The 15,973-nt window shown below is 44.1% G+C and overlaps 1 protein-coding gene across 2 annotated transcripts; it reads right to left on the bottom strand.

Annotated features, from left to right (window-relative positions):
• Window positions 1-380: 380 nt before the first annotated feature.
• Window positions 381-15,435, bottom strand: TYRP1 (tyrosinase related protein 1). 2 transcript variants are annotated; one of them, XM_085633651.1, is made up of 8 exons: window positions 15,348-15,435; window positions 14,164-14,562; window positions 12,384-12,706; window positions 11,937-12,141; window positions 8,556-8,723; window positions 4,461-4,640; window positions 1,239-1,385; window positions 381-660 (listed from the first exon to the last, which is right to left on the bottom strand). In XM_085633651.1, the coding sequence occupies exons 2-8, from the start codon at window positions 14,531-14,533 to the stop codon at window positions 461-463; spliced, it is 1,593 nt and encodes a 530-aa protein (XP_085489777.1). In that variant the 5' UTR covers window positions 14,534-14,562; window positions 15,348-15,435; the 3' UTR covers window positions 381-460. The 2 variants fall into 2 exon arrangements, with proteins under 2 accessions (XP_085489777.1, XP_085489771.1); XM_085633645.1 differs by lacking the exon at window positions 15,348-15,435 and adding an exon at window positions 14,901-15,029.
• Window positions 15,436-15,973: the final 538 nt, after the last annotated feature.

The raw sequence follows: 15,973 nt of genomic DNA, 5'->3' as shown, positions 1-15,973 counted from the left end.
TGAGCCCCCTAATATACTTAAGGACACTGGGTCGACCTGCAGTCCGAGGTGTAGGTAGAAAGGTTGGAAGGTGGGGGCTCCTGGGCAATTACACACTTCGCTCTGCCCTCCACCACAACAGCCTTTTTAAGGCACGAGCAAAGTATCACATGCTATACCAGCGATCAGAATGTGACAGGACTTGATAAGCAACAACCCTTGTGTAAACTTGCAACGCATGACGAACGTCTCCAGGGGTAATCACCTCATCCACTTAAACTGCAATCAAGATCTAAGCCACAGTTTTAGGATTAGGCATCAATTCAAGCACATGCGCATCACTACTATATCCCCTTATCTAGGGAAAGTCGGAAGTCGCATTAATAATCAGGATGCAAGACTACATTAACATCCGTTCTTTATTCTGAAAGGAGGTTTTTTTGTTTTGTTTTTTAAATAGGGAAGTCCAGTGGAAGTCCGTTCAAACAGCAGACTGACTCGCATTCCTTTCGTAGTCTTCGTCCGAGTACCGGGGATACTGCTCACCGAGAAGAGGCTGGTGAAGGTCGTCCTTTCTCCTCCGGTGCACAGCGCAAGAGGCAGCAGCAAAGATCACAGCCACCAGAACAAGCGCCGCTACCACTGCGATCGTGATGATTTCCGTGATGTTCAGAGCCCGGCCTATAAGGAATAAACATATGTTATGTGCTCTAGCAAGACTACAGAACTTGAGTTGTGTGGAACGTGCATACTTTGCTTTCATTCAATTTTAGGAAAAATTATACCACACAATTTGAGTTTGAAGGAGTTCATTTGACGCAAGCATGGCAAAAAAAAAAAAAAAAAATTTTTTAAAAAAGTTAAAAGCACACATACCCACAAATGCATATAACAGCCACTAGCGTTCTGGTTGTTTGTTGTCCCTGTGCTATAATTTTGCTAAGAATTGTGGTGCCATTTTTCTTAAACATTCAAGGAAATTCCCAAATATACGCCTCCATAATTGTGTATTTCATCTGAGCCCAAGAAATAAGCATCCAGAACATCATTAAAGTTCTAAAATGAAATTTTGTTAGCACATATTCTGAATTTACAAATCTTTTAAAACCCTACAACTCAAACAGCATGAACATCCTCAAACAAGGGACTGATTGGAAGCCAGCAATGTTTGGCATCCAGTCAAATCGAAACTAACGAATTACAAAAATTTGCAATATTTTACACATGCTCCTAGAGCAAACTGAATTGAAATAGCTTACTTGGCCACTGGACTTCGTATGCATATCCCAAGTTATCGGGTGCAGTAACAAACATCTCATCGTTGGAAACAGGAGGCCAGAACGGAACCATGTTATACTGTCTGTTATGCCCAATGGGGGCATTCTCAATTGGATAAACAGATATATCTGTGGAGCAAATAGATTACAAGAAATTAGCCAAGTAACCATCACAAATTTCTAGGGTACAATATGCATTGGTGCCCACTTCAACATTCCCCTTGTTTTCAGATGGCTAAAGATCTAGAAGCAGTATGGAGGCACTGCAGTTCAAAGTACCTTCACCCACCCCCCACCTCCCCCCTCCCCCCAAATACCTTCTAAGGGTACATCCTGTAGTGGTTCAAATATACAAGCTCTACATATAGCTTGGTGTCAAACTGTACACACCCAGAATCTCTGCAATTTTAGATCCAGTCAGTCCTGTACCCAACATCGCTATATTCTTCCTGCACTGAAGGACTGGAGTAAGGCTTCATAGTGGGATGTGAGCAGTAGTTGCATTGGAGCATGTAACCCCTAGACGTAGATTAGGCAAATATTAGGACTCCTATTGCACAGAGTACCTATGAGGAAAGCAGTGGTGGCAGCTATAATTTTGGGGTGGTGAGGCAACGTGAACACAGGGGGGGGGGATAAATACATGTACCTGCCCCCGCTGTCTCAGTACTCTTCTCCAGGTGCTGGTTGGGCTGTACAAGCTCCCAGGGGGGCAATCATGGCGCTGCTGTCATGCTGTTAATACTATTTACCAGCATGAGAATAGCGGATGGATTGGTCTGAGCGGGCTGACTTGAAGTTCACTCAGGCACAGACAGTGTGATTTTTCTCCAACCCGGCTGTGCAACCCAGCTGGGTTGGTGAAACATAAGTGTTCGTATCTGTTTGGCTGGCCTAAAATGGCTGGCCAAACTGACCTACACCTCACAAGTGCTGAACACTCCACCCTACCGTGAAGTGACGCTCGTCAGGATGGCCCTGCCTCAACCTCAGCTGGCAGTAAGAAAAACACAATGATAATAAAATGGTTTTATCATTTTAGTGTTTAGTGGGGTGAGGTTCCTCGGCCATAACGGAGGAGCCAGCCCTGGAAGAAAGTTATTCTTAGATCTGATGTCAGATTACCATCATTACTCAAAAAAGGGAAGGTGCTTGGGGTGAGGTTCATATGTTTTAGGTGCACAAGCCTTATTACGGCTTTCTGGATCATAAGCAAATGTCAGCAAACGAGCTAGAGAGAACAGTGCACTTATTCAGCTGAAGGCTTTAGTTGAGTTTTGAGGGATCAGAAAGGTGGGGGTTGTAGTGTGATAGAGTAGCACAACTATGCCACCCATTCTTTTGGGGGGCAATGGTTGCATGGAACTGTAGCAGTACGATTAAGAAGTCTACATTTCCAAAGAAAGCATTTGTTTGAACTGGTCAAAGCAAGCGTCACAATGGCATCCTGGGTAAAGGACAGAATAAGCAGGCATTGCTCAGCTTAAAGGGGCACTTGCTGTATGTGATACAGCCATACACGAACATCAGGACCGAATTATGAGAGACTGGAGGAACTGAGAGACTGGAAGGCAACACTTGGACTCTGCCACTAGAGTGGTAGGAAGAACTACAGAGGATCACTGGTACAATTTCCAAATGCCAGTGGGCTACAATTGTTTTAATCTTCATCTGCCCGATGTAAGTCTGGGACTTCAGCAGTAGGCCTATTGGTCTACATACTTTAACCTCCAAAACCAACCCTCCGCTGGGTTCCATTCCAACCCTATACTCTGGGAGGCTGTTAATGGGAACACACAGTACTGTACCATGACTAATGCAAGGTTATATTGAGATGCTATATAAATGCAGTAGCATGGTGCCTTACAACTAGTTACACTCTTCTTGGGGTCTGGCACCTCATTGTACTGTGCGTCACCTTCCATAATCTCACTGCTGTACACTTCCAAACACTCAGTGAACATGCAGTTGGGTTAAAGCCAATTACTGCATTGTCCTCATACAGGAAGAAACCTCTGGTGCCTATAGAGTGTCAGCAAAAGTATATCGTGAGGTGGGTGCTATTGGACCTAGAATGCCCAGTCTTCAGCAACAGAACATACTTCTCATTCCTAACCCACCTCTTCAAGTCAGCCTCTGCTTGGGGACACAAGACCAGGATCAGTAAAGTTGGGGACCCCACTAGGTCATTTTCGGGGAGGTCTAGTTGCTATTTGAGAACTTCTGCACGCCCAACATCTCTACCCATAACATTCTGGCATGGATTTAGCTTCAAGACCCCTCCCCTTGTACAATTAAGGGCAGCCCAAAGGCCTACTAATGTGTATTGTAAATCTACCTTAATCCCTCTTTGAGGCACAGCCAGGATTTCTACTTGACTTCGCATTCAGATTCCTGCAGTCCTGATCTTTGCAGTTAATTCACTAGACCGAGCTAGGTCCTATTCTGAACCTTGCACAAGATAGGTTATTCCTGCCAGCATTCTTGTCCCCTCCATAGTGCTGCATCCCTCTTTAGATACTGGTGTACAATCTCATTGGTCGTTTAGCATCTTGCTATAGGGGCCTGTCATTGGCACCCTTTTCAGGACCATTGTTGTGCCAGAGAGGCATTTCCTTATCGATCACTGCAATCCTGAAGACTGCAGTAGGTGTCAATTTTCAAACTTGAACATTCTATCTTGCAGTGCCTGTGAATGTTGACTCAACCATGGTTAACCTCTCAAATGTCTATGTTCTAATCAGGTTTAGAGCAGCATTGCTCAGTTTGTTACACACATGGAGGGCTACCTTTAGACTCGTTACTTGCTTGACATTTCCAGGCATCTTGTGATGCTTCCCTCCCATTCCTTTTACATTGGCACACTCCGTCAAATCAAAATACAGTAAGAGAACACAACCCCACCTCTTTCTGGGCTACATGCTCCATTACACTTTTCTGTAAAGATGTAGGTCAACTGACAAAGGAGGGCCTAGCAGAAAATCCAGTCAACACCGAGGCAGAGTCAATCTGGTATTACAATAGACCACCAGAAGAGAAAAAATATCCCCGTAGATGATTTCAGCATCTACATCTTCGTGATGTATGAAACTATTATATTGAACTGCATAACAAGCATAGATTGAGAGATGTCATGGATACGGAGTATTGAACAATTGTAGCCCAAACTACAATTCAAACATCTACAAAAATACCAGCTCTTACCAACATTGTGTCTCCTCAGCCATTCATCAAACACTGCATCGGTGAACGTGTGTAGAAGAATAAATATGGGATCATTAGGTGACAGGTGGGTTTGTCCTCCAGTTCCATTCAGAAACAGGTGAGCCAAGTTGTGGAGACTTCGGACTATAGGATCATATTTTCCGGTAGGATCATTGTAACCTGAAAGAAGAAGTCTCAAATTCAATATTTACTACTAGTAAGCACCGAAAGGTTGAACTGGGTAAAATCTGTTATTAAGTGTAACATACCAATGCTTAATTTAGGTTATCTCCTCAAAAATAAATGTAGCCTTCGATAAAAGTGTACAGCTGAAATGTAACCAGGGTACATTTAAAAACTGTATGCCAAATTAGAATATATTTCCTTGGTAGCAGACATCATCCTTGTCTCCACTAGGGATCTTGCCAACCATTGCGAGAACAGTTTCATTGAGGGGAGGGTTTATGGGAAAATGTGGCTTCCGTCCATCATGTTAGCGTGGCAGACCAGTTACTTAAGTTCTCTAAAGAGAACTCTTCTCTCAGCTAAGAAGATCATCTCTGAAGCGTCACATTTCACGATTTCATATTCAGGTGGCAAAGGTATATTAGACATAACCTCCCAGCATCTCGCCTTGTGTATTTACACCCGAGTATGTACATTCTGCAATCTTTCTCCACATTTTCAGTCTGCATAAGGGTTCGCCTATGCACAGGATTCTGATCTTATCTTGGTCAAAGCCTACCACACGATTTGAAAAAACATTGGGACATGCAGAAACCGGACCTAGGAATCCACTCCACTTATGTCCCAATGAATGTATGTCACTCACATTTGCTTACTTCCTACTGGCTGAGTATTTGTTTTAGATTACCCAGGTGGACTTGTCCCCTCCCCCTCAAAGCATAGCTTGTTTAGCAGCTGACTCCTATGCATCCAGTAGTGTTCACTTTCCAGGCACTATTTTTGTTTCCTGAATCACCCCACGAGTGCATGCCTTGTTTAGCTGTCTCCCTTGTGCTTTTCTTCCCCCCCACTCAGTGATTTCCTCTACAGTTTTCTGCTGCCACTCCCGGTGCCCCCCAGCACTCCATATTGTGGTGTTTCACCGAAGTCCATGTCTCAATCCCCCCCTCTTCCCTGGATTGCTTGGTCCTCCACCCGCTGCTCACCTATGTGTCCCACACTCCATACTCACCTTGCTGGTCTGCAGTTCCTCCCCTCCACAAAGATTAAGCCCACCCTCCCTTCCCCGACCTTCCCCTTGTTGCCACTGTTGCTTAGTGTATACCCACCATTCCTTCACTGTTACTTAATCCCGCTCCACCCTCCCTCCATTGGGTTCCCCACCCATTCCACCTCTTTTCAGTGTTCCCGCCCACCCTCCCCCTTCCATTGCCTTTGTTGCTCCCCTCCTATTTCCACTTCTCTCCACCCTCTTGGATCTTGTTTCCTTGTCCACGATATTCCCTACCCACTATTCATCCATCACAGTTCCCCCAACCACCATCCCTTTGCCACTTAATATCCACTCACCCTCTCTCCAATTGCTTAGTGCCTGCCCATCCCTACTCCCTGTTGCTTTCCCAACCCAGTCTCATTCCATTGCAGTTTACTGCCTTCCATTTACACTTTCACCCTGCACACTCACCAGTCTTTGCTTCTCCCCTCCACACCTCTTCAGTTAGGTTACATCTAAAAGAGCACATTCGCAGTTTCATGCAAGAGTTTGTTACCTTTATGGGATTAGAGGCCACCCATTCCTTACCAGCGATTGACATTGTCACTCATTTGCTTCCTAGGTTGTTAGCTTCCGTAGAATGTACTCTTGTTTGCCACTCTACTGGAGTGGAAACACATTAACGAAGCAACATGGTAGGGCAGGTGGGAGGAGAGGACAGGCAAGAGGGAATGGGCAGCACAGCTGAAAATAAAAATTTATGACACGGCCAGCACTAAAGCATGTGCATTAGCACTGGCCACTTCAGTGCTTTATTTTTAGCCATGCTGCATAGCAGCCAAGCTGGAGTACAGATGGACTACAAATCATTATCAAAGCCAATAGCTAATAGACAAAGGTCTACTGTCCTTGCCAAAGCTTGGTTTTAAAGCAATTTGGAGAAATTTACTGAACAAATAGGTCTCAAAGGCGAGACAGATAGGGTTTACTAATGCTTGTTCTCTTTTCGTGCTTTAGGAATGAGAGGGGTAACCGTGCTGGTTTACTTGGTTTAATTCATCAATTAATGTCAAGGTCTCCTGTGGGTATGCAAATGATTACCCTTAGCAGTAATCAAGTCTTACAAAATGTACTTTGGGCTGAAAGAAAGCTGAATGAGTCCTGACCAAACACTTGACCCCACTAATACGCAGTTGCAATGTAATAGGTCTCGCATTTACAGAACTCTTGTAAATGCGACACCTATTGCATTGCAAGTGCTGGTTTGTAAAAGCGCCCATGTGGTGCTCTCACTTTAATGTTGGACGCGCCCTTTTCCTTAGACGAGCAGTGTCCAAAGAAAGGGGCGAAGTCACCACTAAAATGCAAGCGCAGTATGGGGAGCTTTAACAAAAAGTAGCATTTGTCTCAACTTGACAAAAATGCTTTTTTTGTAAAAGCACCCCATACCTCGGTTTCAATTTATTGGCTGCAGCGCCCCTTTCCTTATACGCGGCTTATTTAAGGAACGGGGCACGACATCCATTAAAGTGAAAGTGCAGCATGGGGCACGAGAAAACTATTTAGGCAAATAGTGCTCGGAGGCTATATTTAAAGCCTACCGAGTAACACATGTAACCGGGATGTCTTTATGGGAGGTTAAAAATGACACAAGGGTGTGCTAAAGAGTGACTACTAAGCCTACTGACCAATAAAAAGCCAGTTTTCAAAGGACAATGACAAGCCAACGAAAAATATGGGTGGAGCTTCAAGTCCATTCCAGAATACAGCATGCCTCGCAGAGCAGCAAGTACGCTGCCCAGGCTCGACCTAAAAAGTTAGGCTTACCTCCAACACTAGTAAATACAACAGTAGCGGCTCCGAGGGAGTGCTTCGGGGCAGTGGGGTGGGGCAGAGGTAGTAAACTCCGGAATGCGGCCAACGGAGTTGTGTATAAAAATAAAACTAATTACTTTGCACGCTGCAACGCCGATTTGGCGTTGCAGCGCGAGCAATGTAATGAGTTTTATTTATATACACAACTCAGTTTGGCCGCATTCTGGAGTTATTACTCACCACCCTGGCCTTGGCCCTCCCCCGCCCCACCCCACCCCCTTGAGGAGCCGCTACTGCCATACGACATCTGTTCAATTGTCCATCGAAAATAAACCAATGCTCGAGATATACCAGCTCATTTATGGCATCCCTATAAATATGCATGACCTACATTCCTTTCTATGCAGCATTAACCTGTGGATTGATAGGTGGTCAATTGCAACATTTGGCAGGTTGAGTTCAACAACATGACTTAAGTCGACATAATATATCAATTATTGACACACAGTTTTTGGTAATAATCAAAGCGACTGCCACACACACACAAAGCACTTACTTTATGCACTGCCAGCTAAAATCAGGCTTTTTATAAAAGGTGGCGCCAGGCCCACACGGTAGGCTTTCTAGCTTTGACAAATAGGCGTGAAGGGGATAAATGTGAGATGGACAAGTCTATATTATGGTTTTTTTGCAAACCTATGCAATTGTCAACGTTTTAAAATAATTTGCAAAATGAAAAATATGAAATAGAATCAAATTAATGTCAAAAGTTGCAACAAAATGTAGGGATCAGCAAACCAACACTGACTTTAAGTCCACTTCTTTTCAGGCTGTTTTGCACATGTTCTAGAGCAAATAATGCAGTCACAGTGGAGTGCTGGTTGCTGAAGCAGGCAGACCCAAATAACGAAAGAGACTTTAACAGAATAATAAGGGCTGACCTAAAGTCCCTCAAAATATACATTTATTATGAGTTTTATAGAGAAAAGAAGGCTGGTGATGAAGCTAAAGCAGTCTCTAGGCAAGACCTAAAAACCTGTAAAATTCTACAAGACGACCATGCAAGACTATTTAAGTGTCAGAAATGAGCACCGACTTACCTTCAACTGTATTACGAAAGCTTTCAGAAGAGTTGGAGTAGAAAGGTGGGGTGTCAAATAAACCAACTTCAAGGCAGAGCGCAACATCCTCTGGTTCAGGAAGGCGCTGCACCATTGGTCTAGCTACATTTCCAGCAGGATTCCTTCGAATTGGACCACCCTCCGTACCTGCAAATAAACAGGTACTTAATTAAAACAAAGAAAATTCAAACATACAGAGCAGGGAAAGAAACATCTAATCTGCCAGGATTTGTAATTTAGTTGGACAATCAAGCTTTTGGCATGATCATAGTCACCCAAGTGACAATGTAAAATGAATGGCACCCCTGCAGAATGTGATGGCCCCCTGAATCTCTAATCTAATAGACCTACATTGGCCTTGGGCTGAATGGGGGCACCCTAAAGATTCGGGGGTGGGTCTGTTAGGCCTCTGCTCCACCCCTTTCCAAGTCGCCATTTTCATGTTAATCTAGAGCCATATGTGAGAGTTGGTTACAATATCAGAGGTAATAGCGCAATGCCATTTACTGATTTGTAAAAAGGAGTCATGTATATGGCGCTTGCTGGTGGGAGAGCTTGGTGGCAATACTAGGTGCGGCTATGACTAGGAAGACTGCAAAGAGTACAAGGTGCAAAAATGTAAAACCGTATTAAATGGGGCAAAATATTTCTTGGCTGGTGGGGGAAACTAACAGTATTATAGTAGTGCAGAAGGTCTCAACGGTGAGTTATTCCTGTCTTAGCAGTTTTAAATAGGATGTGGACATAACTTTTGAATGTTCAATACATCAATAACCCAGCTCTTCCTTGGTTTATAGCACATGAACAATTATTCAGGACCCACGCTGGCTTACAGCAAGCATCATGCCTGCTAAATTGGACTATAAATGGTAATTCAAAATCAAATCTACAGGTAAGAGGGACATTCATACACCTAATGAGATCCTGCTGCCTGCTACAGCTGAAAGCATGTTAAAGAAATACCAACACCAGCGCTCTTAGTATGGATAGGTACAAATACATTCATACCAACTCCTCTGGTTGCACAGGTGGAACAATCAGTCTTTGGCCTTTTCAGAAGCCTAAAGTGCAGCAATCAGCAAACAGACAGCACAAACATACAGGGCCAGTATTGGGAACAACTTCGAGTCGGGCACAGCAAAAAAACAAAAAATTAAAAAAAAAGTATATATTATCCACAAAGATGATAACGCGGCACTCCCTTTGGCTTTAAAGATGTTTATTTTGATGCAAATCCCCTACGCGTTATGAACACTTGGAGAGAAGAAAACGACCATCACACTATGAACGTAGCCCTTTGGCTGCGCTTCATAGATGATCTTTCTCTTGTGGAGGGGGACGAAAGGAGAATTTTTAGACTATCTGAAGGTCCTGAATACAAATGATGTGGGATTAAAATTCACATATAATCTGAACTCAAAGGAAATTGAATTTCTGGACACCAAGATCTACGTCAAGAACCACCAACTGCATACAACTGTCCATAGAAAAAAGACCGCAACGAACAGTCTGCTGCATGGACTTAGCTTCCATCCACAATCACTCAAAGAGTATACCATACGGCGAATTCCTCCGATGAAGAGGAACTGTTCGGAAGAACAAGAAATGGAAAGAAAATTTGATGAGACCAAAATCCGTTTTCTAGAAAGGGGCTACAAACATGCAGACATTAGACGTGGAAAAGAAAAAGCAAATAACAAGACTAGAGCAGAACTCCTGATAAACAAAAAGAAGGAAAATGAAATCTTAGAAGACGTAGAGAAGAAAGAAATAACACAACCACGTCTGATATGGACATACAATAAGGATAGTTTTAAGATCCAAAGAACGCTAACTAAATACTGGAATGTATTAAAAAAAGATCAAGATATTGGTAACATTATTGGAGATCAACCAATGATTTCATACAGAAAAGCCCCCAGCCTGATTCACTGGTAAGAAGCCACTTCGAAGAGAAAAAAACGGAAACCTGGCTTCAGCAAAGATCAAAAGGCTTTGCCAAATGTTTAACATGCTAGGCTTGCAAAATTGGCAGAAATCTAAAGGCCTTAAAAGATCCGATGGGAAAACTGTTCCAAATCAAAGAAGCAATTACATGCGAGTCAACTCATGTAGTATATGTATCGGAATGCTACTGTGGGAAAAGATACATACAGAGTACCACTTGCTCCTTAAAAAAACGTATATTGGAACACATAAGAGCCATAAAAAAAAATCAAGATCATACATATGCAATGGCCAAACATCTTAGTACCCATGTAGGTAAATCATGGCTGGACATGAGTTTCTCCGGGCTAGCAATGGTCCTCCGGCATGAGCCCGGAGGTAACAGAACACAACAACTTAGACGCCTGGAATCCAGATTAATAATAAGATTCAAAAACCAAAATCCCTATAGGCTTGAATGGGGGTGAGGAACTGTACGTACAGCTCTAAACTAACAATCCTGAGATGAGAAGAATGACGACCAGGACGCTTCGGAATCTGATAGATCTAAAGACTCAAATAATGTTATTCGCAAATGCTATTCGTATATGATATGGACAATAACATCTGTTCCATATGGACTTTCCCTTCCCCCTCCCTCATCCCTCCTCTTGTACTGCAATAATAAATACATAATGCAGGTTGATAAAGATCAATTCTGTCCTGCCCAATAAGCCGACATGGTGACAATTTATTCAGGCACTTAGCCGTAATTGTATCAACATTCTATCAATAAGCCCCGACTATGATCAACCCATCAGACCTCGGTAATCTGATCACATACGTGTAATCATACACGGAGTGTGCGTCCTTATGCTGCACACTCGTTAGGACCTACAAAACATGACGATTTCAGCAATGCGGCTTCATTGGTGGCAGGACAAAATTAACTAATAAAGTTTAATGCTGAATTAACTACATTTCCCAGAATGCACTACAATGAATAGTAGCATGTTCATGTATAAAAATAGAAAATTGACAAAGGACTTATTTGTTGACACTACCGTGAACAAAAACAAGTGTTCGAAACGCGTAGGGGATTTGCATCAAAATAAACATCTTTAAAACCAAAGGGAGCGCCGCGTTATCATCTTTGCGGATAATTTTCAGCGAGACATAGTCCTGGTCTCTCCGCAGGCCCCAACTGTTAAGGTGCTCCTCTCGTACGGGATTGTGTGCGTTTGAAAATATATGTAAGCAACAGACGACCGTTGCGAATTTGAACAGGGAGCACAAGTACTACTGACAAATATTGCCTATTAAACAGAGTGCAACCAAAAAATCTAATATTGGCATGAAAATTTAGGATCAATTTTGCCCCACATTATTCGGGTCATTACCTATGACCAACACACATTCATACAACACACTTACTGTTACAAATTGTTCCCAACGTGTCATAGTCTTCGACACTTTCACAGAGAATTTGCCACTGGGAAAATACGGAGTTGGAACTTAGAAGCGTAGAGTCAAAGTTGCTCCGAGCTCCCATGAAGTCATCTGTGCAGATGTCGCACTCGCTGCCACCGATTGCAAAATTCCAATATGGAAGAGCAAAGGTGGGGTCTTGAAGCATCTCCTGCGGGATATTGTGTAGAAGCAAAATACTCATTAGCATGGCTAAAAAAAAAATAACAAAATGTTTTTTTTTAAAGTCTATGAAGATTGAGCTTAAAGTGGCTCCTATGAGCAACAACCTTCAGAATGTCATTCATGAAATTAGCTATGCAACATTTGATGAGGATAGAGTAACAAACAAAAAGCGTGGGAATCCCCGCTCCACCAAACGTTGTAAACTACCCGAAATTGTGAACACTCTACCTGCATATCTCTTTCCAGCTGAAGCAGATGGAACCTGTGCCAGGTGAGAAATGCTGGGCCTTCGTGAGAGAAATCTACTCCCCCAAAACTCTCCTGCCCTGTGCCCAGAAAGGTTTTCATCACCGAGTAGTAGTGGGTCCACACGAAGTAGTTGTAAATGGTAATATTCTCGAACAAAGTGCTGTTGCCATCTGGAGAAAAGACCTCTGCATACCTCCGCGAGGTGATGACGTAGTGCGGATGTGTGGTTCTTTTGGCCATATCCAGGGCATTGATAAAGCGGCGCCTTTCTTGAGCACTTAGTTCTCGAATATTTCGCCTCACTACAAAGAAAGTAAATCATTTAGACACGTTTGTTAAGGCATATATGGAAATAAACTTGGGTAAAGATTACAGTTTTCTTGCCACTCCAAAAATATAAAGTGTGAAACTATTGGAATGTAGACCAGCATCAAATTTAACAGAACATACTTTATATAACTCAATGGCAGACTGTAAGAGTAGTGTGGCAAGCCAGGTGCCTAGAAGTCCGGTACAACTCCAGTATTACCACAAGCAAAATCCAGCAATTAACGTCAGTCAGAAGCAATTTACACGTACGAGTATGTACCTTCAGGTGCGAGGTGCACAATGGGTAGCAATAGTAATAGTAGAGCAGAAATCGTGGACACACTCAGATAAAGAAGCATTGGCAAAGCCAATTCAAAGGCCAAAAATAAGCGTCCAATTCCATTTGTCCGGTAACTAAACCAAAACCCATTCAGATTGTCATAGGGCATTCACACTCACAAGGAGCCATCTGTTTAATATATATGACAACAACAAAAATTCTATTGGAAGGTGTCCACCCAGAGCTATCAGTTTGCTTTATCAACACATTTAGAAACGCACTGACAAATCCAATACAAGTATGCCTGGAGCAGAAGAAAAGGGTGGAGGCTGCAGGAGAGCACAGGCTGAGTAGGATAGTGTCAAGTGGAAACAGAGTTCAGAGAGAGCTGCTGTTAAGCACCGAGGGAGAGACAGAAGAGAAGGTAAGGTAGTGCTTCATGCACTGGAATGCCAAGATTCCATAGGAGGCAGAAGGACAAAGCCCATCGAATGAAGAGGACCAGGAGCAAGCCTGCGGTTTCCAGATGTGATACGGATTGGCGCAAGCCACGACTGAAGAGGGAGCACACCAAATGTCCAGGTTTTTTAAGTGGCTGACATCAAAGTCTACTCTAAGTATGAGATACAGAATAACCCATAAGTGTCTATAACTGACAGCTAAAGTTCAGTTGGCTAGACCTAAAAATGAACTGACCAAGAGCTAGAGCCATGGCTACATCCAGTGTTTTTGGGGCGGACCATAGATGGAGATAAGCTTCGATGGTGGAAGGACAAAAAAACCACGGATAGCTTTAGTCTTCAATATAGGAAATGACTTACTACTATTAACACATTCGAGAAGGTTCGCAAAGCACCAAAGGTGGAAAGTAATTTAGAGACTGAAGTCACATGTACAGAAACAGTCGTGCAACTGCAACCACCATAAGTACTCCGGGAACAAATAGGAGCGAGGGGTCACCGAAGCTCGCAAGTTTAAGATGCGGGTAGCTCAGCAAGTCTTTTGGGGTTCTGGTACCTGCAGTCTCATTTATGTCATTACAAATTAAACTATCAGAAACCCCACGATTAGACGAGCTACTCGTGTGAAACTGGGAAACCTGGGACGCTTGTCAACATTTATTTAAGTGAGCCAGCCCTGGCCTTCCGCCCTGATTTCGGTGGCACTTACCTGCCAGCACCCGTTCGTTGCAGCTGCGCCCCGTCCATCCCGGCTTGCAGGAGCCGCAGTCATAACCAGAGAAGTTACCAACACATACACAGGAGCTATTGAAGTAGCGGGTCGGCCATTGCTCACGGTCATCGATACCATCGTGCTGGTACTGGGGTCCGTGCGGCCGGGCATCTACTTGCAGCGGAGCACAGCGCCCCCGGCCTACTGAGGCCCCACAGCTGTCCGTCGGGTCCGGAGTCAGTGACGGGAAGAGGCTAGGGCAGCATTGACCGCTCCGGAGAGCTTCCGGGGTCACGCACTGTCGAGGGAACTGGGCCCAGCCAACAGGAAGCAGCAGCAGGACTGCTAGAGCTGGAAGCCCGGCCATCACAAAGCGCCAAGAGTCTGCAGTCAGCACTACACAGGTGGAGAAGATAAAGACATTAAGTGTTAAAGGTTGGTCACTTGTGGCCTCACCATAGCTGCTACCTGGTCACTTAACAGAAATGTCAACAGTACTAGCTTTTAATCAATACCAATTTGGAGTCTCAATGTTATATAGTCTCTTCCTTTCACCACCCCCTCGCCGATATCGACACAAGCCTGTGCCTCCCCGGACGGGCATCACCACTCAATAACCCTCGGAGCATTTGCTATCAAAATACCAACCAGAACAAGGCAAACGCATGATCGCATCTCATCGGTAAAACCGCGCGCTGCGCATACGTCGTAGATCCGAACCTTAGCGCGCTCACCTTCTCTAACTCACACCCTACTTCTCTCGGGGCTTCTAAAGCAATGAGAGCTCTGGACCGACCATACCCCCCTCCACTCGAGCAGTGCCAAGCCCAGGACGTCGCCCCTTAATCCTTTTATACCCCTGCGGTCAGATCTTCAGAGGAGGCAGCGCATGACCTGCTTCACGCCGATCCTGTGATTTCACGGTTTATTAGGGGGTCAGCCCCTCTCAACCACACAAGTGCAGCCACCGACAGCTGACTCCGAGAGACAGCCACTCGCTAACATTCTCACGAAAAAAAGAAGTTACGTGATAATTCGAGCACACAAGCCAACATTGTTCTTAAACCATCACATGGCTATTACACGGCTGCATGGGAGTCAAGCATTCGCTCAATTGCATTATGCGAGCAAAATCGCAAACCAAACTATATTTATTGGAAGCAACAGATGCACCATAGCACCTTCGCTATATGATCGACCGCAAGCGTCTACCCTGAGAACTCCAGGAGCCGTGATGACGCACTCCAAACATGCGCCGATTGTCTTACTGGGGTTTTAATAACCAGAGCGCGGGGGATTTTTGAGTGGAGTTGATGTGCTATCAGGCACACCTGACTCTCATGAGTTCGTTAGATTGCGCCCTTAAACATCGCAATGAGCATCGTGGCTTATTGTTTGTTTCCTCTTCGTCATTCTTTAGCCTTCCACCTCTACTTCGAAATTCACCACACACCACTCAGCCGTTCCAGCAGTCACTATGTTGTAAAAAAGACCTACGTTTCTCAGCCCCATGCGCGAGTAGGCCAACAAGTTCGGTTTTCTTTCCATTCAGGGATATGTAGTCATTTTTAGCCCATTATAAAACTGGGACTACAAGTCCCAGAATGCAAATAGACCTGACTGGATGCACTACTCGTGCATGGAACTGAAAACAGCCGAGGATTCTGTGGGGGATATTCTCAAGAACGTGTGATAACCATCGCAAAAGTTACTTAACGCAACCTTCAACATCGCAGTCCATCGCGGGAAATTTACGGCGTGTTAACTATTCACAACACGGCGGCACCATACAATAGTCCCCAGATAA

This window comes from Triturus cristatus, chromosome 2_1 (genome assembly GCF_964204655.1).
Source record: "Triturus cristatus chromosome 2_1, aTriCri1.1, whole genome shotgun sequence".
Taxonomy (NCBI): Eukaryota; Metazoa; Chordata; class Amphibia; order Caudata; family Salamandridae; genus Triturus; species Triturus cristatus.
Note: the sequence above shows the minus strand (reverse complement) of the source record. Positions and strands in the feature narration are given on the sequence as shown.

Excerpts from the sequence above, each read along its gene's own strand:
- TYRP1 (XM_085633651.1), bottom strand. The coding sequence starts at position 14,533 with ATGGCCGGGCTTCCAGCTCTAGCAGTCCTGCTGCTGCTTCCTGTTGGC. Across the intron at positions 12,707-14,163 it reads CAACGAACGGGTGCTGGCAG|TGAGGCGAAATATTCGAGAA; the intron begins GTAAGTGCCACC and ends CTTTCTTTGTAG. Across the intron at positions 4,641-8,555 it reads CTTTCGTAATACAGTTGAAG|GTTACAATGATCCTACCGGA; the intron begins GTAAGTCGGTGC and ends TTCTTCTTTCAG.